Below are 23,733 nucleotides of genomic sequence, written 5' to 3'. Positions count from 1 at the left end.
ACCACGTAGCCTGGTCATCCCCGTGAGTGAGTGGCAGCACTCACTGCCTCAGGATTGATGGCTTCATGACTGCTAATCCATCACCTTCTCACTGAAACACATCCAAATCCTGTTCATCCTTCAAGGCCCACTAAGACACCACCTCCTCCATGCAGGCCTCCATGACTTCCACAGCATTTCCCCACTGCCTGTCCTATACCAGGTTGTGGGCTGGGATCAGGGGACACAGCTGGGGACAAGACATATTACCACCCACAAGAAGCCCACAGGCTGGAGGGGGAGGCAGCAGGGCACACTAGTTAGGAGCAAAACGTGGGTTAGACAGAGCTGAGGTTGAATGGTCCCTCCTCTGTGGACTGGTTGGCTGACCTTGTGAAAGTAGCTTCACCTCTCTGGGCCCAAGCCTGCCCATCCATCCAGGGGAGGTGCACATGCTTCCCTCCGGGGTTTAGGGTGGAGGCTCGGTGAGACATTGTGGGCAAAGTGCCTGGCACATGGGCCTGGGATTCCTGACATGAGAGCCACTTGTGGCCTTGCCTCAGTGTCCCCAGCAGGCCGTGAGCCCCTTGAAAGACTGAACCGTGTCTCATTCACCACTGAGCACCCACAACAGCCCTGGCCCAGCATCTGACCACTTCCCCAGACACTAAGGTCCCAGAGGGCCACCCACAACTGCGACTGGGTGTCAGAAGGAGCAGCGTGAGTTTTATAAAAGGGTGTCCCACTGGATGCTGTCCTCTGTGATGTGCTCTTCCCCCTCGCCTCCAGGCATCTCAGATTCACCCATTTCCACTGCTCTGTCATGCTGCACTGTGCACCTCCACCTGGTCAGCCATTCACCTGCCCATGGTGTTTTAAGGACTCCCACTTTGGGACTGCTTTGAGCACCTTGTGCACGTCCGTGGGTCACCTCTAAGGTATACACCCAAGTAGCAGGGCTGCTGGACCCTAAGGCACATGCAGGTTCAACTCCACAAGTTGATGTCAACTTGTTGACCCAATGCATGCCTCCATCTGCATCACAGGAGACAGCTGTCACTCCACAGCCTCGCCTACTTCTTGTTTTGTTTTTTGTGTGGTTTTGTTTTGTTTCATTTTTTTGAGACAAGGTCTCATTCTATCACAAGGCTGGAGTACAGTGGTACAATCCTAGCTCACTGCAGCCTCCAACTCCTGAGCTCAAGCAGTCCTCCCTCCTCAGCCTCCCAACATCCTGGGATTACAGGCAGGTGCTCTGCCTTTGGGCCACTGGTTAGGCCATCAATGGAAAAGTCAGTAATTTATGGATTTCCTGGAAAATATCAGATGTTTACTGTGAAGTACACATGACAAGCTGTCTCTGTAAAGTGGTCATCAATGCCTGATAGCATGTCTGCCTAGCCTAGGCCAGGTGGCTCGTACCTGTAATCCCAACACTCTGGGAAGCCGAGGTGGGCAGATCACTTGAGGTCAGGAGTTTGAGACCAGCCTGGCCAACATGGCAAAACCCCATCTCTACTTGAAACACAAAAACTAGCCAGACATGGTGGTGCATGCCTGTAATTCCAGCTACTCTGGAGGCTGAGGCATGAGAATCATTTGAACCCAGGGAGGCAGAGGTTGCAGTAAGCCAAGATCGCGCCACTGTACTCCAGTCTAGGTGACAGAGCGAGACCCTGTCTCAAAAAAAAAAAAAAAAAAAAAAGAAAAGAAAAAGAAAATTACACTAGGTACTATCTGATACACAGAAAAAATATATAACATATTCTAAGTTATGAAGCATGATAATAAAATGAACATCCAAACTAAAACCTAGAATGGTACTGATACCATTGAGCATCCCCTAAGCCCCCGCCTCCTCTACCCCTAGAGGCACCCACCACCCCAAATGTGGTAGCTATCATTCCCTTTCATTCAGTCATTTATATTGAGATATAGTCAGCATACCATAAAATTCACATTTAAAAATGTACAATTTGGCCAGGCACAGTGGCTCACACCTGTAATCCCAGCACTTTGGGAGGCCGAGGTGGGCGGATCACTTGAGGTCAGGAGTTTGAGACCAGCCTGGCCAACAGGGCGAAATCCCACCTCTACTAAAAATACAAAAATTAGGTGGGCGTGGTTGTGCACATCTGTAATCCCAGCTAGTCGGAAGGCTGAGACAGGAAAATCACTTGAACCTGGGAAGCAGAGGTTGCAGTGAGCTGAGATCACACCACTGCACTCCAGCCTGGGTGACAGAGCAAGACTCTGTCTCAAAAAAAAAAAAAGTACAATTCATGGTTTTTAAAGTATTCATAAGGTTGTGCAACTATCACCACTCTCTAACTCCAGAACATTTTCATCATCCCAGAAAGAAACCCCATACCCATCAGCAGTCACTCTCCACTCCCCACTCCCCACTCCCCCCAATTCCCTGGCACCACTAGTTGGCTTTCTGTCTCTGTAGATTTGCTTATTCTGAACATTTTATATAAATAGAATCATACAGTATGTGCCCTTTTGTGACTGGCTTTTTTCATTTAGCATGTTTTCAAGGTTCTTTCATGTTCTGGTGTGTGTCAGTCCTTCATTCCCTTTTATAGCTGAATAATGCTGCATTGTATGATAGATCACATTGTATGTACCCATTCATCAGTAGTTGGGCATTCGAGTTGTGCCTACTCCCTTACTTTTGTTAAGCTAGTTTTACTGCATGTGATGAGTCCCTGAACAACATACTATTTTGCTTTACTTGTTACTGAGCTTTATAAGAAGTCAGACAATATCAGAAGTGGGTGAGAGCCAGGTGCAGTGGCTGGCCCCCAGTGTAATTTTCTAAAGAATGCATGTCCACTTTTTCTCCCCAGATAGATGAAGGGCTGTGGCAGGAGTCGGGGGCCTACTCTGCACACATCTCAAAAGCACACTGGGGAACATGCTTGTGGGGCTGGGGCAGGGTGGGAGCCCCATGTCTCCACCTTGGCCCTTACCTCCTCCGACACAGCAGCCTCCACCACACCGGCTGCATAGGCCTGCAAGCTGTCATTGTATTGGCCACTTGTGCCCAGCTCCAGAAAGGCCCACCTGGAGGGGAAGGAGGGGACACTCAGTCAGCAACAGAGGCCCCCAGCTAGACACATGGCATCTCCAGGCTTAAACTATGAAAACGACACAGTGGTCAGTAGACATGCACGTGAATGTCTGTCTGTCCATCTTTGTGAGCTTGCCGGATTAAATCCCTCCAAGAGGAACTACTGGCTCAAAGGGTACACGTATTTTTAATTTTCATAGATATTGACAAACAGCCTCCCCCAAAAATGCAGGACCTATCTATATTCCCTCACCCACAATAACACCAGCTAACAACATCCATTGAGGATGACATGTTAGCTCTGTGCCACGCCATGTTCTAGTCACCTTCATGTCTATTAACTCATTGAGTCCCCTATAATCCTACAAGGTGGGCACATCCCCATCTTGTCCCTCTTGCAGAAGAGGAGGAAATTAAAACACAGACTTATGTCACATGCCATCCCCACCCCCATGTCCATGCCCTTTGCCACGAGACTACAGTCCTCCACCAATGGCCAAGTATCCTTCCCTGCTCCTTCATTTGGGCTTGGTTGTGTCACGTGACCTGCTTTGGCCAATGGGATGTGGGTGGAAGTGACAGCATGCTGGTTATAAGATTAGCCTTCAGGAAGCCTCACTTGCCCCTTTGTGCCTCTGCCATCACCATGGGAAGAACAAGCCCCGGCCAGCCCACTGGTCCCAGGGATATGAGAGCCACACAAGCACACCAGGTCTGTAGAGCTGCAGCATGAAGTAGAGCTGCCCCAGCAGCCCCACGGATCCATGAGAATCAATGTTGTTGGTTTAAGCTGCTGGACTGGGGCTGGTTTATCACACAGCACTGCTGCCCAATACTAGCGGATACATGTGAAAGGTCACAGAGTTGGCAGGGGCAGGACTCGCTTCCAGGCAGGCTGGCTCCCACTCCTCTGAAGGAGCACTTCTCAGCCTCTGATGTATATATGCAGGTTACCTGAAGGCCTGGTTAGAAGGCGGGTTCTGATCAGTTCTGCGATGGGGTCTGAGATTGTTTTTTTTTTTTTTTTTTTTTTTCCTGAGACAGAGTCTGGCTGTTTCCCAGGCTGGGGGGTACTGGCATGATCTCAGCTCACTGCAACCTCTGCCTCCCAGGTTCAAGTGATTCTCCTGCCTCAGCCTCCAGAGTAGCTGGAATTACAGGCGTGAGCCACCACACCCAGCTAATTTGTGTATTTTTAGTAGAGACAGGGTTTCACCATGTTGGCCAGTCTGGTCTAGAACTCCTGGCCTCAAGAGATCCGCCCACCTCAGCCTCCCAAAGTGCTGGGATTACAGGCACTTTGTTAAGCTACTTTACAGTAGCTTAAGGCCACTGCACCAGGGCTTTTTTCTTTTTTCTTTTTTTTTTTTTTTTTTGAGACAGCATCTTGCTGTCACCCAGGCTGAAGTGCAGTGGCATGATCTTGGCACACTGCAGCCTCCGGCCTCCCAGGCTCAAACTATCCTTCCACCTACGCCTCCTGAGTAGCTAGAACTACAGGCGTGTGCCACCACACCCAGCTAATTTTTGTATTTTTTGTAGAGATGGGGTTTCACCATGTTGGCCAGGCTGGTCTTGAACTCCTGACGTCAAGTGATCCACCTGCCTCGGCCTCTCAAAGTGATGAGATTACAGGCATGAGCCACTATGCCCGGGCTCTGCACTTCTAAGTAGCCTCCAGGTAATGCCAACACTGCCAGTCCTGGAACCATAGCAGGTCACAGACTGAGTCTCTACAATGAGCAAACTTCTGTTTGCCCACTCCCTCACTAAAATGATTACTAGCAAACTTTTTCATCTTCACCAAGGTGATAGCTGCAAAAGTTCCAACATGCTTCCAATTTTTAAATTAGTTGAGTTACATATATTTTCTTATTTTTATTGGTCATTTATATTTCTCTGTTTCATGTCCTTTATCCATTTTTCTCTACTGGGTTTTTTAAAATCTTTTCTTATTGGTTGCTGAAATGCCCTGTATACACATTAGCCCTCTGCTTGTCACTAATATTGAAAATATGGGGCCAAGCACAGTGGCTCATGCCTGTAATCCCAGCAATTTGGCTGGCCAAGAATTCGAGAAATTTGAGACCAGCCTGGCCAACATGGTGAAACCCCCATGTCTACTAAAAATAGAATAATCAGCTGGGTGTAGTGGTACACTCTTGTAGTCCCAGCTACTCAGGAGCCTGAGGCAGGAGAATCGCTTGAACCGGGAGGCGGAGGTTGCAGTGAGCAAAATGGCGCCACTGCACTCCAGCCTGGGTGACAGAGCATGACTCTGTCTAGAAAAAGAAAAAAGAAGGGGAGGGAAGGGGGAGGGAGGGAGAGGAGGAGGAGGGAAGGAGGGGAGTGGGGAGAGGCCAGGTGGCTGATGCCTATAATCCTAGCACCTTAGGAGGCTAAGGCAGGAGCATCACTTGAGGCCAGGAGTTCAAGACCAGCCTGGGAAAGCAAGACTCTGTCTACACGAAATAATTTAAAAGTTACAGGTGCAGTGGGGTGTGCCTGTAGTCCCAGCTACTCAAGAGGTTGAGGCAGGAAGATCACTTGAGCCCAAGAGTTTGAGGCTGCAGTAAGTTATGATCATTCCACTGCACTCCAGCCTGGATGACAGAGCATGACCCTCTCTCTAAAATAATAGTAAGAGAAAATATGTTTGTGTTTTAATTGGTTTTTGCATTTGTTCTTGCCATATAGACGTTTTCATTTTTGTGTGACCAGATCAATCTTTTCCTTCACGGTGCTAGATATCATTTTTGCTCCAAGGACACAAAAATATTCACTCATGTCATTTCTATAACTAGCGGGGGGAAGCATTTTTAAAGGCAATTTCTATTAAGAAAATGAGGGCAACAGGAAGACACTAAAGAGACCTTGAAGAGGCTACAAGACAGGGAGAGGCAGGCTTGGCCAGGGCTGTCTTGTGGGAAGTTGGCTAAAAAGCCATCGAACACTTCCAGGACAGGAATAGCTCAGCCCTGGAGAAGACTCTGGAGAGGGAAAGACTCAAAAATGCCCACATCTGATACCTTCAGTAAGCAAGCCTTTTTGAGTGCCTACTGGCTGCCAGACATTGAGGGTATCTAAGGATGAATGATGTTCATCTGGCCTTCAAAATGCTAGTGGCAGCAGAGGGGAACGGCATGAAAACAGATAAGGACATAACGGGGTAACCATTATGACGGAAAAACGAATAAAGTGTCAAGGGGTTGTCCTGAGGAGGTATACTGCTGCTGCTACAATTATCTGACTACAATCTGTGAAGGCATCACAGAAGAGGTGACAGCTGTTCTGGGTTTTGAAGTTTACATAGGAGTTTGCCAGGTGAAGAGAAGAGAGAAAGTAAAAGGAGGAAGCCTGAGTTCTGAATGTTCCAAAGCAAAGTACTTTGGGGCCAGCAGGGTGGGGCTGTGGGGATCTGTAGTGGGGCCTTGATACAGGGAATTACAATAGCCCCAGAAACTGTGGTAAGTACTTACATTTTTATGTAACTCTAAATTCTTCCAAAAATGGCCAGGGCTCGGTGGCTCACGCCTGTAATCCCAGCACTTCGGGAAGCTGAGGAGGGCAATCACTTGAGGTCAGGAGTTTGAGACCAGCCTGGCTAACATGGTGAAACCTCGTCTCTACTAAAACTACAAAAATTAGCTGGGTGTAGTGGTGCGTGCCTGTAGTCCCAGCTACTCTGGTGACTGAGGCATGAATCGCTTGAACCCGGGAGGTTACAGTAAGCTAAGATTGTGCCACTATACTCCAGCCGGGGTGACAGAATGAGACTCTGTCAAAAAAAAAAAAATTCTTCCAACAACCGTATGACATGGGTTTTATTCTCCCCATTTTACAGATGTGGGGAACCGAGGCTCCCACATAATACAGTTAGATGAAGTGATTTGCCCAAGGTCACACAGCAGGTGAGCAGCAGAGCTGAGACTAACATTCTTGAGTGAATGCTCTGCGCCTCTAACTCAACTCAGGTTTGTGGGGGAGTGTTGGGGGCAAGGAGGTATAGTTCTTATCAAATGCAGATGACAGCCATGAACTTCGGGCTAATTATTCACATAGCATCACAGATAAGGACAGAGAAAAAAACAAGGGAAAAAAATTAGGTTTTTAAATTTCAAGGAGAATGGAAGACAAAGAGTTTGGGCTTGTGGGTCCCTCTGACTTGGTCTGAATCCCTGGGTAGATCCCTTACTGGTTGTGTACCTTTAGGCAAACTGCTTTACCTCTCAGGGCCTCGGTTTTCTCATCTGTAAAATGGGCAGAGTGACTCCCCCTTCAGAGGACTGCTGTGGCATGTGCCAGGAGAGAACACACATTATGCACTCACTAAGTATTTGTCTCATCAAGAATCTGAGAGGAGATGGCGCAGTGGCTCGTGCCTGTAATCCCAGTGCTTTGGGAGGCCGAGGTGGGAGGATCGCTTGAGACCAGGAGTAAGAGACCAGCCTAGACAACAAAGCAAGACTCCCCTCTCTACAAAAAATACAAAATAAATTAACCACGTGTGGTGGTGCTTGCCTATAGTCACAGGAGGCTGGGGCTAAGATGGGAGGATCGCTTGAGCCCATGCTGCAGTGAGCTATGATCACACCACTGTACTCCAGTCCAGACAATAGAGCAAGATGCTGTCTCATTAAAAAAAGAAAAAGAATCTGATGGGGTAGGAGTTTGAGGAGACCCGGTGAGTGTGATGATGGGAGGAAGATTATAACAGGGCCCAGTATGCAGATCCCCTCGTGATAAAAGCTGGCAGTGGATCAAAGGAGACCTCGGACAAACTGCGTAAAACCAAAAAAGCTGTGCAGCCAGCCGCGAGCCCCAGTAGTAACTGAGCAGCCAGTGGCCTCCTCCAGGGCACACCTGATGTGAGCTGCCCCTTCTAGCAAGGGTGGGCTCAGCCAAGGCCTCGGCACTGAGGCCCCGGAGACGGGCAGTGGTTAGGAACCCATTCCCTGGCCGGATGCTCATACAGCCCTGCAGAGATGGGCATAAAGGCCCTTCTTCACAGCAGGACTTCTCTTCAAAGCCAGAAAAGATGGGCCTTCCCGAAATGCCCATCATTAGGGGCCTGATACAATAATCACACATGCCATAGCGGACTGCATGTGCTGATGAGCAAAGAGGTCAGAGATGAAGTTCAAAAAAAAGTCGAGAAGTCCAAATGGTAGGCACGAACTAAGCCCATGTGTAAATGCATCACACACCACATATGCCTCTACATTTATATGGATGCAAGAAGGTTTAGGCCTCTTTATGCATAGAAAATTCTGGAAGAAAGAGCTAAAAGTCCGGGTGCAGTGGCTCACGCCTGTAATCCCAACACTCTGGGAGGCTGAGGCGGGCAGATCACGAGGTCAGGAGATTGAGACCATCTTGGCTAACACGGTGAAACCCCGTCTCTACTAAAAATACAAAAAATTAGCCGGGCGTGGGGGCGGGCACCTGTAGTCCCAGCTACTCGGGAGGCTGAGGCAGGAGAATGGTGTGAACCCGGGCGGCGGAGCTTGCAGTGACCCGAAATCGCGCCACTGACTCCAGCCTGGGCAACAGGGCGAGACTCCACCTCAAAAAAAAAAAAAACAAAAAAGCTAAAAATGTTTATATCTAGGAAGAATGGTAGGGGGAGGCTTTTACTTCCCATATCCCATCCCTTCTTTCTAAACTGCTAGAAATTTGTTTTGTTTTGTTTTGTTTTGTTTGAGATAGGGTCTCACTCTGTCACCCAGGCTGGAGTGCACTGGCGTGATCACAGCTCAGTGTAGCCTCACCTGGACTCAAGCAGTCCTCCCGTCTCAGCTTCTGAGTAGCTGGAACTACAGGCACGCACCACCGTGCCCAGATAATTTTTTATATTTTTTGCAGAGATAGGGTCTCACCATGTTGCCCAGGCTGGTCTCAAACTCCTGGGCTTAAGCAATCCTCCTGCCTCGGCCTCCCAAAATGCTGGCATTACAGGCACAAGCCACGGCGCCCGGCCAGAAAAACACTTTAGAGTGTGTCTATAACTAGATGTGCTTATTAAAGACTACTCTTCGGCCAGGCACAATAGCTCACACCTGTAATCCCAGCACTTTGGGAGGCTGAGGTGGGCAGATCACCTGAGGTCGGGAGTTCAATACCAGCCTGGCCAACATGGTGAAACCCCATCTCTATTAAAATTACAAAACAAAACAAAAATTAGCTGGGTGTAGTGGCGCACACCTGTAATCCCAGCTACCAGGGAGGCTGAGGCAGGAGGATCACTTGAACCCAGGAGGCAGAGGTTGCAATGAGCCAAGATCATGCCACTGCACTCCAGCCTGGGTAACAGAGCAGACTCTATCTCAAAAAAAAAAAAATAATAAATCAAAAGAAGATTACTCCTTATTCAGAGAGTATGTCCTTTCTGCTTGTTTGCTCTAAAATTGCCAATCTTTTATGAGATAAACGCTGACAGGGGTTGACAAATATTGCTCTCCTTTGTTTTTAATGCACTTGCTTGACAAAAATTAAACGTTGGCAGCAGTAGGTCTGTTTCCTCAATCTTTTTTTTTTTTTCCTGGAAAATCTATGGGCCACACTGCGATTTCATGCCAGGGGCAGCTAATGTCTCTAAGATGACTCAAGAGTCTAATCAAGGTGCCTCTTGAAAGAGGCCACATTGGAAAAAGTCAGACCACTGATATGAGCAGGGGGCCACAAATATCTCACAAATATCAGCACCCCACTTCCGCAGTCTAGTATGGCCTTGGATGCTCTCCATTATGTGGGATGCCGCCCATATCTGTGTCTATCACTCCTATCTCAGCCTTTTTTTTTTTTTTTTGAGACAGGGTCTCACTCTGTTGCCCAGGCTGGAGTGCAGTGGCACAATCACAGCTGACTGCAGCCTCGACTTCCCAGGCTCAAACGAGTACCTGGGACCACAGGCATGCGCAACCACACCCAGCTAATTTTTTACTTTTTTTTTTTTGCAGAGACAGGGTTTCACCACGTTGCCCAAGCCGGTCTCGAAATCCTGGCCCCTCGCCATCCTCCTGCCTCGGTCTCCCAAAACATTGGGATTACAGGCATGAGCTACAGTGCCTGTCCTCCTTTCTCATTCTTGATGGTATAGATTCATCTCTTGTGATTGTTCAAAGAAACAGCTGGGCCTTATTTATCCATTTTACTGGGCTGTTTTTGCCTGTTGGTTGGTGGATTTGGGATGCTTCCCCATTTACTAAATTTGTTAATTCCCTCTAATTTTGATTCACTTCCTCTCTCAACGGGATGGTGATTTACTTTAAGCAAATTCGTCAATAAGGTGCTGGTCAGTGGGATCAGATCAGGGAAGGAAGACAAAGTAAGGTTGGAGGATACAGCTTCCCCAGGACCAAGGCCAGAGCTAGACTGAGGCAGGCTCTGCTCCTAGTGACATCTCTGATCTCCAAGCACCAAATCATAAACGTTTCCAGGCTGTGTGGGGGTGTTAGCCCAAAGTCAAGATATGGCACAACTGAAAGAAGGTACGGAGCACAGTGGCTCACACCTGTAATCCCAACATTTGGGAATGCTAAGGTGAGAGGATCACTTGAGCCCAGGAGTTCAAGACCAGCCTGGGCAACATGACAAGACCCCTCTTTCTACAAAAAAAAGAATTTAAAAATTAGCCAGGCATGGGGGTGCGTATCTATAGTCCCAGTTACTTGGGAGGCCGAGGTGGGAGGATTTCTTGAGCCTGGGAGTTCAAGGCCGCAGTGAGCCATGATCATACCACTGCACTCAAGCCTGGACAACACGGTGAGACCCTGTCTCAAAAAAAAAAAAAAAAATTTTTTTAAAAAATAAAAAAGACGAAGGATTCTGGTGTAGGGAGAATTTATCCTGATAATCCCAGGATCCCCAGTGGCAAAATCTGGGGATTTCACCAGGAAGGAGGAGGGATCCTAATTCTGAGTGAACAGAGGCATCAAATCCCTGCCCCCCACCCTCCAAAATAAGACACAGAGTCCCCCACAGATCAGAGATTCTGCTGATCAGGAGCCAGGACACCCCCTATGGCTTTCTTTCATCTGACCCTGAGTCCTCAAGCAGCTGTCTCTGAGAACCTCAGTTTCTTGCCTGTAAAATGGGGCTCGCTTTATGGTTTTCCCTGCATCAGAGCCTCAAGGGCTGGCAAACTCAAAGGGAAAGGGGCATGTGAGCGTAAGAGGAGGGGATGAGAGAGGGTGCTGAAAACAAGCCAGAAAGTCCGAGATGGGCAGATCACCTGAGGTCAGGAGTTTGAGACCAGCCTGGCCACATGGTGAAACCCCATCTCTACTAATAACACAAAAATTAGCCGGGCATGGTGGCACACACCTGTAATTCCAGCTACTTGGGAGGCTGAGACACGAGAATCGCTTGAACCCAGGGTGGGGAGGTTGCAGTGAGCCAATATTGTGCCCCTGCACTCCAGCTGGGCAACGGAGTGAAACTGTGTCTCAAAAAATAAAATACAAATAAAAATAAATAAACAGTGCTTTCTGTGACCCCAGTGAATTTCCATGACCCTTTTGGCCCTACCTTGAGATGAGGGAACATTCTCAGAGAGGTGAAGGGATTTGCCCAAGGTCACACAGCAGAGGGGCTGAGCCTGGAAGAACTTTCCATCCAGCACAATCAAGGAAGCCTTCTCTCCACTTCCATGTTTACCATAGTCAAGAGCAACACAGCCCAGGAGGGGCCTCCAGAGGCCAAAGCCCCCTCCCCATGCTGGGCCTCGCTCCTGCCCCTCCTCCCCTGAACAGTTCTGTCATGTCCTCTTGATTCTGCTCTGCAGGGCCAAAAACATGAGTGAGTCAGCAAAGAACAGGTCACCAGATCCAAGAGTCCCGGCGGTCCCCGAGGCCAGCCACAAAGCTTCAGTTCCCTCCACAGATGCCAGCTCACTCTGTGGCCTCCTCTCTCTGGGAGCCTTCCCAGATTTACCCCAACCAGTGCCCCTGTGTCTGCGCAAATATCTCCCCCAAATCTCACATCTATCTGATGTACCCCCCAAGTGCCACCAGAATGGGGGTGTCCTCGGCATCCTGTGTCTCCCTAACACCTGCAGAAGTCAATGGATGCCAGTAAAATGGATAGGGGCTAAAGTGGGAGGAGACCCTTTCTGCTGGAGGGGGCAGTGTGGTCTGAGCACAGACCACATCCTGGGCACATCCTAGTGCTAGGGTTCCCTAGCATCATCTGGACACTAGGATATGACAGATGCACCCCGGGTTCCCTAGGATCCCCCAGCACAGCCTGATCCAGCGTCTGGGCCCTGCTGACAAGGCTTTGAAGCTGATCCTTCCCACTCCCACTGACTCTGATTTCTCTTCTATCGCTGTCTGTGTCTCCCACTGAGTAGAGACAGCTGCTCAGCTGTGTCCCTAAGGCCAACCATCAGGGTAATGAATAAATGAATGGGCACAAGCCCTTGTACAGAACTTGCAGCACATGACCACCCAACTAGAGGAGCACATCCTCAAAATCTGGGCCACAGATGGGGAAACGGGAGCCCAGACAGGCGGAGGAGTTAGGTGAGACTCACACATCAGAATGACAGCCTGGGTCCCAGCAATAAAGATGGTGAGCATGGCTGCCAAACACGGCATCCAGCCAAGGACTTCCCCTTGGACCAGGACACAGAAGACAAGGGAGGAGCAGAGCCCTAGCAGGATACTAACTGGGTTTATGTGACTTTAGGGACCCTCTGCTTTTGGACTAGCCTGGAACCCAGGTTCAGTCCTGCTGACCTGGCACTGGAAGGGAGGCAGGGTGCTGGCACCCACGAGCAAACCACAGCCAAGCAGGTAAGAATTAGTCTCCTGCTGAGTTCTCATCACCCCTCAGGCCTGGGGACAGGGGGCTGGCCTCCATGGGGTGAGGAGGCAAAGTCTAGGGAAGGGAGCAGGTCCCCGTGAGGATAGAAGTTACCCACCAGCCATGGACCTGGATCCAGATGCAGGCACTGCGGCCTCGGTGGTAGGGAAGTGGCTTCTTGGGGACAGAAGTACTGTCACCACTGGCTGAAGGCAAGGGACTGGCCCCATGAGGTGAGGGATGCCGCAGTAGCCCGCTCCCAAACAGGGGACTTGGCCCGCAGGGCGGTGCTGCAGCCTCGGGAGTAGCTGACCCCCAGAGAAACGGGCGCTCCCACCCGGCAAGAGGCCGGTCCCGGGAACAGGCGAGGTCCGGCGCCCACGCATCCCCCTCCCCCGATGGCCCCGCGTGGGGATAAGCCAACCCTTACCCAGTCTCGCGGATGGCGTTGGTGAGGTTGGCCCAGGCCACGGCGTCAGGGTGGCGTCCGTCCACCAAAAGCAGCTGGCCCGCCGAGACGTCCAGGAGCACCGAGCGGCTGCGGGAGGCTGGAGGGACCGGCCCATCGCCCGCCCAGCGGCCCCCCGGCGCTGGGATCGCCCCCGCCAGGCCGCTCAGGAACGGCCCGACCAGCAGGGCCAGCACCAGGGCCAGCGCCAGCACCCGCGTCAGCGCCCGGGCCAGGTGGCTGCCGGGAGAGCGGTACATCTGGCCCACCATGACCACGCAATGCTGCGCCCCGCAGCCTGGGTCACGTGACTGCGCTCTGCCATGGGCGGGGCCGAGGGCGGGCGGGGCCGGGCTTGGGCTGGGCCTTTCCGGGGTGGGAGGGGCCGGCGCGAGGGGAGGCCTACGGGGCGGGACCCACCTTAAAGAGGCCGGCCGCCCCTTCCACCTACGCAAACCCAGTTTAGCACACTTCCCCAAGTTTGTTTTTTTTTTTTTTTTTTTTTTTTTGAGACAAGACAAAACCTCCATATGTCGCCCAGACTGGAGTGCAGTGACGCGATCTCGGCTCATTGCCACCTCCGCCTCCCGGGTTCAAGCGATTCTCCTGCCTCATCCTCCTGAGTAGGTGGGATTACAGGCGCGCACCACCACGCCCAGCTGATTTATGTATTTTCAGTACAGACGAGGTTTCGCCATGTTGGCCAGGCTGGTCTTGAACTCCTGACCTCAGGTGATCCGCCTGCCTCAGCCTCCCAAAGTGCTGGGATTACAGAGGTGAGCCACCGCGCCCGGCCAGATTTATTTAATGGTATTTGCCATTTATTTAATACAGTTATCTAATGCAGAGTCTTTATTCCAACTTTTCCTATTGTCCCTCAAATACCCTTTTCACATGTGTGTGGGAAAAAGCTGTCTAACTACTACTCAAAACCTAGAGCCGTCGGGCGCGGTGGCTCACACCTGTAATCCCAACACTCCGGGAGGCCAGGGCGGGCGAGTTCAGGAGTTCAAGACCAGCCTGGGCAACATGGTGAAACCCCCGTCTCTACTAAAAATACAAAAAAGTAGCCGGACGCAGTGAGGCGCGCCTATAGTCCCAGCTACTCGGGAGACTGAGGTAGGAAAATCACCTGAGCCCGGAAGGTCGAGGCTGCAGAGAGTCGAGATTGCACCACTGCACTCCAGCCTGAGCAACCAGAATGAGACCTTGTCTCAAAAGAAAAAAAAAAACCAAAAAAACCTAGATGCAATGAAAGATTAATGCATTTGACTGTATAAATTTTTTAACTTTTTCATGTCAAAAAACTCAATAAGCAAAGTCAAAAGACATCTGACAGACCAGGAGAAACTATTTGCAACATATATCATATATATACATACATATATGTATATATATCTCAACATATATCATATAATATATCAGGAACTCTTAAAATTTGAGAGGGAAGGCCAGGTGAGTGGTTCATGCCTGTAATCGCAGCACTTTGGGTGGCCAAGGTGGGAGGAATGCTTGAGCCCAGGAGTTTGAGACCAGCCTAGGAAACCTGGCAAGACTCTGTCTCTATAAAATTAAAAAGTAGCTGAGCTTGGTGGTGCACACCTGTAGTCCTGTTGTGGGAAACTGAGGAACGGAGAGACCAATATGAGAGAACAGGAGGATGTTTATTTCAAGGTACGCACTGGCTCAGTGGATTCACATCCAAAAAGCTGAGCCTAGAACAAAGATATTGTGGGGTTTTTATAAGCAAGCTTAGAAAGGTAAAACAAAAGTAGTTAATCATATAGTGCATAACTTGTGGCCTTGCATAGCTGGTGGCCTTGTAGCTGCATCAAAAGTAAAACAAGAACTGGCTAAATAGAGAGGTTTGTAAAACATAGTCATGCTTAAGAGACCAAGGAAAGGAATAGCAATAAAAGAATTTGTCTTTCTCTCTTTTTTTTCCTTCAACCTTGCTCTGGAGGCGGGCGGTGGGGTGGAGGGCGGGGTCTGGAGCCCAGTCCTCTGGCCTTGGCTTTTCGGACAGCGGACAGTGTTATCTTATAACTGTCCTTGAAGTGAGCTGATAAGCAGAGGAAAACTTGTTCTTCTTCTTTTTTAACCCTTGCCTTGCCACATTCTGGGCCTTAGCTCTTACTTCTCTTGGAGTGAATACATGTAGTACTTATTATTATTATTATTTTAATTTCTGCCTCAGTCCCAGCTACTGGGAGGCCGAGGGGGGAGGATTGCTTGAGCCTGGGAAGTCGAGGCTACAGTGAGTTGCACTACAACCTGGGCAACAGAGCAAGACGTTGTCAAAAAGGAAAGAGAGAGAGAGAGAGAAAGAGAGAGAAAAGGAAGGAAGGAAGGGAGGGAGGGAGGGAGGGAAAGGGAAGGAAGGGAAGGAAGGAAAGGAAGGAAGGAAGGAAGGAAGGAAGGAAGGAAGGAAAAAGAAAGAAAGAAAGACAGAAAGAAAGACAGAAAGAAAGAAAGAAAGAAAGAAAGAAAGAAAGAAAGAAAGAAAGGAAGGAAAAGGTTTAAGAAGGAAAATGTGAAAACCAGACAGAAAACATGGGCAAAAAGCATCAGCAAATAATTCATGAACAAAGATGTAGAAGTGACCATTATATTTATGAAAAATGCTCGCTTCATTCACTATAGGAGAAATGCAAATTAAAGCTACACTGAAAATAAACATTCAGAGAAATATATGGTGAGAGAGCATATACCCTGAATGTACCATTCGGGGTAACATGAAGCGAGGCTCCTGAGTGCCCAACCTCAAGCTTCGGGTGAAAACAAACTCTATACTTAACGATTCAAAAAAGAAGAGGCCAGGTGCAGTGGCTCATGTCTGTAATCCCAGCACTTTGGGAAGCCGAGGCAGGCAGATCACTTGAGGTCAGGGGTTCAAGACCAGCCTGACCAACATTGTGAAACCCCATCTCTACTAAAAATACAAAATAATTAGCCAGGTGGTGGCATGTGCCTGTGGTCCCAGCTGCTGGGGAGGCTGAGGCAGGAAATTCGCTTGAACCTGGGAGGTGGAGGTTGCAGTAAACCGAGATCATGCCACTGCATTCCAGCCTGGGCGACAGAGTGAGACTCTGTCCAGAAGAAGGAGAAGGAGAAGAAGTAAGAAATATACAGTGAAAATAGAGTGCATGTAAAGACTGCTGAAATAAGGTCTGTAATTTAGTTTTTTGATTTTTGTTTTCTTGGGTTTGAGACAGGGTCTCACTTTGTCGTCCAGGCTGGGATGCAGTGGTGCAATCATAGCTCACTGCAGCCTCAATCTTTCAAGCTCAAGCGATTCTCTCACCTAAGTCTCCCAGGTAGCTGGGCTACAGGCATGCACCACCACACCTGGCTAATTTTTTTGAGTTTTTGAAGAGATGGAGTCTTACTTTGTTGCTTGGCTGGTCTCAAACTCCTGGGCTCAAGCGATCCTCCCACCATGGCCTCCCAAAGTTCTGGGATGTGTAATTTAAAGTACCATATCAGGCCGGGTTCGGTGGCTCATGCCTGTAATCCCTGCACTTTGGGAGGCCATGGTGGGAGGATCGCTTGAGCTCAGGAGTTCAACAGCAGCCTGAGCAAGATGGTGAAACCTCATCTCTACTAAAAATCCAAAAAAAAATTATCTGGGCATGGTGGCACACGCCTGTAATCTCAGCTACTCAGGAGGCTCAGGCACGAGAATTGCTTGAACCTGGGAGGCGGAGGTTGCAGTGAGCTGAGATTGCACCACTGCACTCCAGCCTAGGTAACAGAGTGAGACCCTGTCTCAAAAAATTTTAAAAAGTTAAAAAAAAGTTCCATATCAAAGTCAATTTCCTGATTTTGATATTTATACTCTGGTTACGTAAGTTGTTATCACTGGGAGAAACTAGATAAAGAGTACATGTTTTCAAAAACAAAAACTTTAGGGCCGGACGCAGTGGCTCACGCCTGTAATCCCAGCACTTTGGGAGGCCGAGGCGGGTGGATCATGAGGTCAGGAGTTCAAGACCAGCCTGGCCAAGATGGTGAAACCCCATCTCTACTAAAAATACAAAAAAAAAAAATTACAGCATGCCTGTAATCCCAGCTACTCGGGAGGCTGAGGTGGGAGAATCGCATGAACCCCGGGGGCGGAGGTTGTAGTGAGCTGAGATCGCGCCACTGCACTCCAGCCTGGGTGACAGAGCAAGACTCCCTCTCAAAAAAAAAAAACTTTAAATAAACTACACTGAGATATCATTTCTTTCTATGAGATTAAAAAAAAAAGTTTAGAAGCTTGACAACATACCCTGTTGGTGAGCCTGGAGAAACAGGCACATGCACGTTGCTAGTGGGTATGCAAAAGACAGGAACAGTAATGTCTAACAAAACACCAAGGGCATCTACCTCTGACCCAGCAATCCCACCTCTAAGTATTTATCCATAAGGTTATTTATTGGAGCATTGTTTGTAATTTTAAACTATTGGAAACACTCTCAAGCCCATACATAGAAGCTTCATTAAATAAACCACACAACAGCTGGGAAATGGAATACTACGCAGCTATAAAAAAGAACGAGGCTGGGTGCGGTGGCTCACGCCTGTAATCACAGCACTTTGGGAGGCCGAGGCGGGTGGATTACAAGGTCAGGAGTTCAAGATCAGCCTGGCCAATATGAGGAAACCCCGTTTCTACTAAAAATACAAAAATTAGCCGGGCATCGTGGCAGGTGCCTGTAGTCCCAGCTACTCGGGAGGCTGAGGCAGGAGGATCACTTGAACTCAGGAGGCGGAAGTTGCAGTGAGCCAAGATCACACCAATGCACTCCAGCCCAGGTGACAGAGTGAGACTCCATCTCAAAAAAAAAAAAAAAAAAAAAGAATGAAGAGGCTGGGCACAGTGGCTCATGCCTGTAATCTCAGCACTTTGGGAGTCTGAGGTGAGAGGATCACTTGAGCCCAGGAGTTCAAGACCAGCCTGGGCAACATAGTGAGACCCTGTCTCTGAAAACAAACAAACGAAAAAATCCATTCAACTCAATAGAATGGAGAAAACCCCTAAAGATGAACACAAAGAGAAACAAATAATCCTGATTGTATTTAAATAAACATAAGCACACTAAAAGGAATGGGGGTCTGGGGAGAAGTAACCCAACTACCTTTTTTTTTTTTTTAAACTGATCTCGGCTGGGATTACAGGTGTGAGCCACTGTGTCTGGCCCCAAGTAACTTTTTAACACAGTTCTTCAACTGCATACCTTCAATCTAAGGTAGGAAGAGAGGGAGGGAGGGAGGAGGGGAGGGAGGGAGGGAAGAAGGGAAGGAAGGAGGGAGAGAGGGAGGGAGGAGTGGAGGGAGGGAGGGAAGAAGAGAAGGAAGGAGGGAGGGAGGGAAGAAGAGAAGGAAGGAGGGAGAGAGGGAGGAAGGAAGGACAACTGAATCTTAAATTCTTTTTTTTTTTTTTTTTGAGATGGAGTCTCACTCTGTCGCCCAGGCTGAAGTGCAGTGGTGGTGCGATCTCGGCTCACTGCAACCTCCACCTCCTGAGTTCAAGCAATTCTCCTGCCTCAGCCTCCCAAGTATCTGGGATTACAGGTGCCCACCACTAATTTTGTATTTTTGGTAGAGATGAGGTTTCACCATGTTAGCCAGGCTGGTCTTGAACTCCTGACCTCAAGTGATCTGCCTGCCTCAGCCTCCCAATGTTCTGGGATATAGGTGTGAGCCACCATGCCCAGCCTGAATCTTAAATTTTATGTCATAGGTTTGTTTTTTTCACAGTAGTATAACAAGTTTGAAACCATTCTCTTGTATTTTAGGATTAAGCAAATTAATAAATATAGTGCTGATTTGGGATCCAGGTGTGTATCACCATAGGAAAAGAAAAATACAAACATGGAAAGCTACAAGCCCAGGAAGAATACTATGATATTAGGCTGGATTTAGAGGTATCAGTAGGAACTCATGACTTTTCATATTTATATGTCAAAATCTGGAAACATATCTACGTCATTCCTGGCTCTGTCCACTGAGTGACACCAGCGGCAATGACACCCCAGAAACAATGAGTGTAGGCTGGACACAGTGGCTCACACCTGTAATCCCAGAACTTTGGGAGGCTGAGGCAGGAGGATTGCTTGAGGTCAGTAACTTGAGACCAATCTGGGCAACATAGTGAGATCTTGTCTGTACCAAAAAAAAAAAAAAAAAATCAGCCAGTATTGTGGCATGCACCTGTAGTCTCAGCCTCTCAGAAGGCTGAAGTAAGAGGATCACTTGGGCCTGCGAGGTCAAGTCTGCAGTGAGCCATGGTTGCGCCACTGCACTCCACCCTGGGCAGCAGAGCAAGACACTGTTTCAGAAGAAAGAGAAAGAAAGAGAGGAAGGAAGGAAGGAAAGAAGGGAGGGAGGGAGGGGGGAGGGCAGGGGAGGGGAGGGAGAGAGGGAGGCAGAGAAAGAAAGAGAGGAAAGACAGAAAGAAAGAGAGGAAAGAGAAAGAAAGGCAGAAAGACAGAAAGAAAGGAGGGAAGGAAGGAAGGAAAGAAGGAAGGAGGGAAGGGAGGGAGGGAGGGAAAGGGAAGGGAAGGAAGGGAAGGAAAGGAAGAAAGGAAGGAAGGAAGGAAAGAAGGAAGGAAGAAAGGAGAAAGAAAAAGGAAGGAAGTAAGGAAGGAAGGAAAGAGAGAGAGAGAGGGGGAGGGAAGGAAGAAAGAAAAGAGAATATAAAAAGAAACAATGAAAGCATCCAGTGCCCAGATCCTCATTTCCACTGAAGGGATCCAGGGCTCTAGGAGAAATGGTTGACTCCAGGGTCAGAGAAAGTGCAAAGTGGGCCTGGAACATCTCGTTTTGCCCCAAAGCAAGGAGGTGCTCAAAGAATAATGGGAACATGTCAGAAAGGCCAGCAACCAGCTTGAAGAAGCTCCTACTGGCTAAAATTGGGACAGTTTGAGCATAAAAATAACAATACTAATGTATTTAGAAACACTGACTTAAATAAAAACCTATTGAGTGCTGAGGATAAATAAGTAAAAGGAAAGTGATTGGCCAGGGGGTGGAGGGAGAGAATGATCCCAGGATGACTCTGTTCTTCTTTTTTGGAGAATGCCAACTATCAATATCAAAATAATGATAGTACCAGCCTGGGGAACATAGTGAGACCCCATTTCGAAAAATAAATAAATAAATAAAATGATAGAGTTAGAAAAATCATTTTGCAGCCAGGCGAAGTGGCTCATACTTGTAATCCCAGCACTTTGGGAGTCTGAGGCAGGAGGATTGCTTGGGGCCAGGAGTTTGAGACTCTGTCTCTACAAAAAAATTAAAAATTAGCTGGGTGTGATGATGTGTTCCTGTAGTCTCAGCTACCGGGGAAGCTAAGGTGGGAGAATCGCCTGAGCCCAGGAGTTCGAGGCTGCAGGCTATGATCACACCATTGCATTCCAGCCTGGGTGACAGAGCAAGACCCTGTCTCAAAAAAAAAAGAAAAGAAAAGAAAAACCATTTTGCAATTATAGTAATGACTGATATAGCTGAGAATTGTCATGGATGCTAAATCAATGTTCATCATGACAGCCAGAGGGATCATGTTAGACTCAAGTTGGATAATGCAGCTCCCCTGCTCTAAACCCTCCCATGGCTCCCCATATCTCTAAAAACTAAAGTCATTACCATAACCCAGGAGCCTACAGATCTGACCTCCTCTTCCTTTTCTCTGACTCATCTGCCATCATCTCCCCATCACTTACTCTGTTCCATCCACCCTGGCCTCCTTGATGTTCTTAAAACATCCCAAGCATGGTTCTATTGCAGGACCTTTGCACTTGCTGTCACCTTCTTTGGAAGGCCCTTCCTAACCACTCTATTAATATTATTATTATTATAATTTTAGAGATATGGTCTCACTCTGCCTCCCAGGCTGGGGTGCAGTGTCTCAGTCATAGCTCACTGCAGCCTTGACCTCTTGGTCTCAAGCAATCCTCCCACCAAAGTCTTTCAAGTAGCTGTGACTACAGCACACACACCACACCCAGCTAATTAAAAAAACATTTTTTTTTTTTAGAGAAAGGGTCTTGCTATGTTGCCCAAGCTGGTCTCAAACTCCTAGCCTCAAGCAATCTCCCCACCATGGCCTCCCAAAGTGCTGGGATTACAGGCATGAGCCACCAAGCCTGGCCCTGACCACCCTATTTAAAATTCAGTCTTCTCCCCTAACTCCCAAGTTGCACACCTTACCACCCCCCACCCGCCATAATTTATTCTCTCTATAGCATCTAACACCATCTAACTCATTACTTATTTGGCTTATTAATTTTTTTATTCTCTGTTTCCCCAAAATTGAGTCTAAACTCCATGAGGCAGGGGTTTAGGGCTGTGATATTCAGTGCTGCGTCCTCAGTGTCTACACCAGGACCAGGCACACAGTAGGTGCTCCTTAAACATGTAGAATGCGCAGAGCTTTTTCATTCTGACAATGGAAAAAGACAATAAGCACATAAACAAGCTGAGATGCAATGTCGGATAAGGACAAGTGCTGAGTTAGAACAGCAGGCTGAGTACATTGGAAATGACGTGTGCTACTCCACACAAGGCATGCACCAACCAGGGCCCTGAACCCTCAGCTGGGTTTTTGTTTTGTTTTGTTTTGAGATGGAGTCTTGCTCTGTTGCCAGGCTGGAGTGCAGTGGTGCAATCTCAGCTCACTGCAACCTCTACCTCCTGGGTTCAAGGGATTCTCCTGCCTCAGCCTCCGAAGTAGCTGGGACTACAGTCACACACCACCACACCCAGCTAATTTTTGTATTTTTAGTACAGACGGGGTTTCACCATGTTGGCCAGGATCATCTCCATCTCTTGACCTCAAGTGATCCACCCGCCTTGGCCTCCCAAAGTGCTGGGATTACAACAGGCGTGAGCCACCGCGCCCGGCCTCAGCTGGAGTTTTAAAGAATCTTTAGGGGCTGGGCGTGGTGGCTCACGCCTGTTGTAATCCCAGCACTTTGGGAGGCCAAGGTAGGCGGATCACTTGAGGTCAGGAGTTCAAGACCAGCCTGGTCAACATGGTGAAACCCCCGTTTCTGCTAAAAATACCAAAAATTAGCTGGGCGGGATGGAGCCTGTAATCCCAGCTACTCAGGAGCCTGAGGCAGGAGAATCGCTTGAACCTGGGAGGTGGAGGTTGCAGGGAGCCGAGATCTCGCCATTGCACTCCAGCCTGGGCAACATGTTGAGTGAGACTCTGTCTGAAAAAAAAAAAGAACAAAAACTGGTCTACGCTGTTAACTAAAAAAGAGATTGACACGGAGGTCAAAAGAAATAGCATTTATATAGGAAACAAAGAACTACGACTGGCGTACACTGAATCAGATAGGACTATTCAGGGCAGCCCTGAATAGCATCCCGTAAGGCAAGGGCAGGGGAGGTTTTTTATAAGGGATTTCCACAAAAAGTTGTTTTCGGAGGCAGTTCATTGGCTGGGCGGAAATCCTCTATTGCAAGCCCATTCTGATTGGTTAGTTCATTAGGGTACTCCCAGCTAAGAGATGTTGAAGGCGGTGGATTCTGACTTCAGTTGTTAGCCAAACCGACTGGCACATTCTGCGATTTGACCTTCAGCCAGTGTGAGTGCGATCCTCCCACGGTCTCCCGACTCCCACTTTAGAAAGCCTTAGCTGTAGCTGCCTCATTTTCTTTCACGATACTGACATAATTCCTTCCCTCCCCGTCCCCTCCTGCACAATCACGAATGAAAGCTGGGGAAGAGCAGGCAGCTGGGGTTTTGGGGTGGGAGGTGTTGTCCCCTCCTCTGAGGCCTGATAACTGACAGCTGGGGCGGGACAAGATCAGGGCCAAGTGTTGGGCAAGGTTGGGTAGGCGTCTGTGTCCCTGGAGGTCAGGAACAGAGGGAGCAAGGGAAGGAGGGAGGGGCCCGGCCTTGAAGGAGTAGGTGGAGGCCTCTGGAGATGGCCAGGGACACTGGGGAGTCACAGCTGGGCAGAGGACAGGCTGTGATCTGAGGACTGCTGAGGCAAATCCCAGCCGACCCAGCTGGCCTGGTGACCCCTGCACTGCTAGAAGCTCCCCAGAAATCATTCCTTCCTCAGCCTCTCCTGGAGGGTGAAAGGAAGCCAGAGTCCCCCCAGACAAGGGACACACAGTGGTCCTCAGCTGTGCTGATGGTCAAGAGCTGCATTGCTCCCACATTTGACGATCAAGACTTAAATTATTTTCTGGCCAGCTGCAGGGGCTCACGCCTGTAATCCCAGCACTCTGCGAGGCCGAGGCAGGCGTATTACTTGAGGTCAGGAGTTCAAGACCAGCCTGGCCAACATGGTGAAACCCTGTCTCTACTAAAAATACCAAAATTAGCCAAGCGTAGTGGCAGTCACCTGTAATCCCAGCTACTTGGGAGGCTGAGGCATGAGAATGGCTTGAACCTGGGAAGTGGAGGTTGCAATGAGCC

The 23,733-nt window shown here is 48.8% G+C and overlaps 1 protein-coding gene across 1 annotated transcript in view; it reads right to left on the bottom strand.

Moving 5' to 3' along the window:
• Nucleotides 1-13,642, bottom strand: part of PLBD2 (phospholipase B domain containing 2) — a 32,885-nt gene extending 19,243 nt beyond the window's left edge. Inside the window, exons 1-2 of the mRNA XM_055359191.2 lie at nt 13,293-13,642; nt 2,955-3,048 (exon numbers count right to left, since the gene is read on the bottom strand). Of these exons, the coding sequence (XP_055215166.1) occupies nt 2,955-3,048; nt 13,293-13,582 (384 nt within the window). The 5' untranslated portion in view covers nt 13,583-13,642. The remainder of the gene's footprint in view (nt 1-2,954; nt 3,049-13,292) is intronic.
• Between the last annotated feature and the right edge of the window lie 10,091 nt (nt 13,643-23,733).

The sequence above is a fragment of the Gorilla gorilla genome, chromosome 10 (genome assembly GCF_029281585.2).
Source record: "Gorilla gorilla gorilla isolate KB3781 chromosome 10, NHGRI_mGorGor1-v2.1_pri, whole genome shotgun sequence".
Taxonomy (NCBI): Eukaryota; Metazoa; Chordata; class Mammalia; order Primates; family Hominidae; genus Gorilla; species Gorilla gorilla.
The sequence above is the reverse complement of the archived record's forward strand: the minus strand, read 5'-3'. Positions and strand labels throughout refer to the sequence as shown.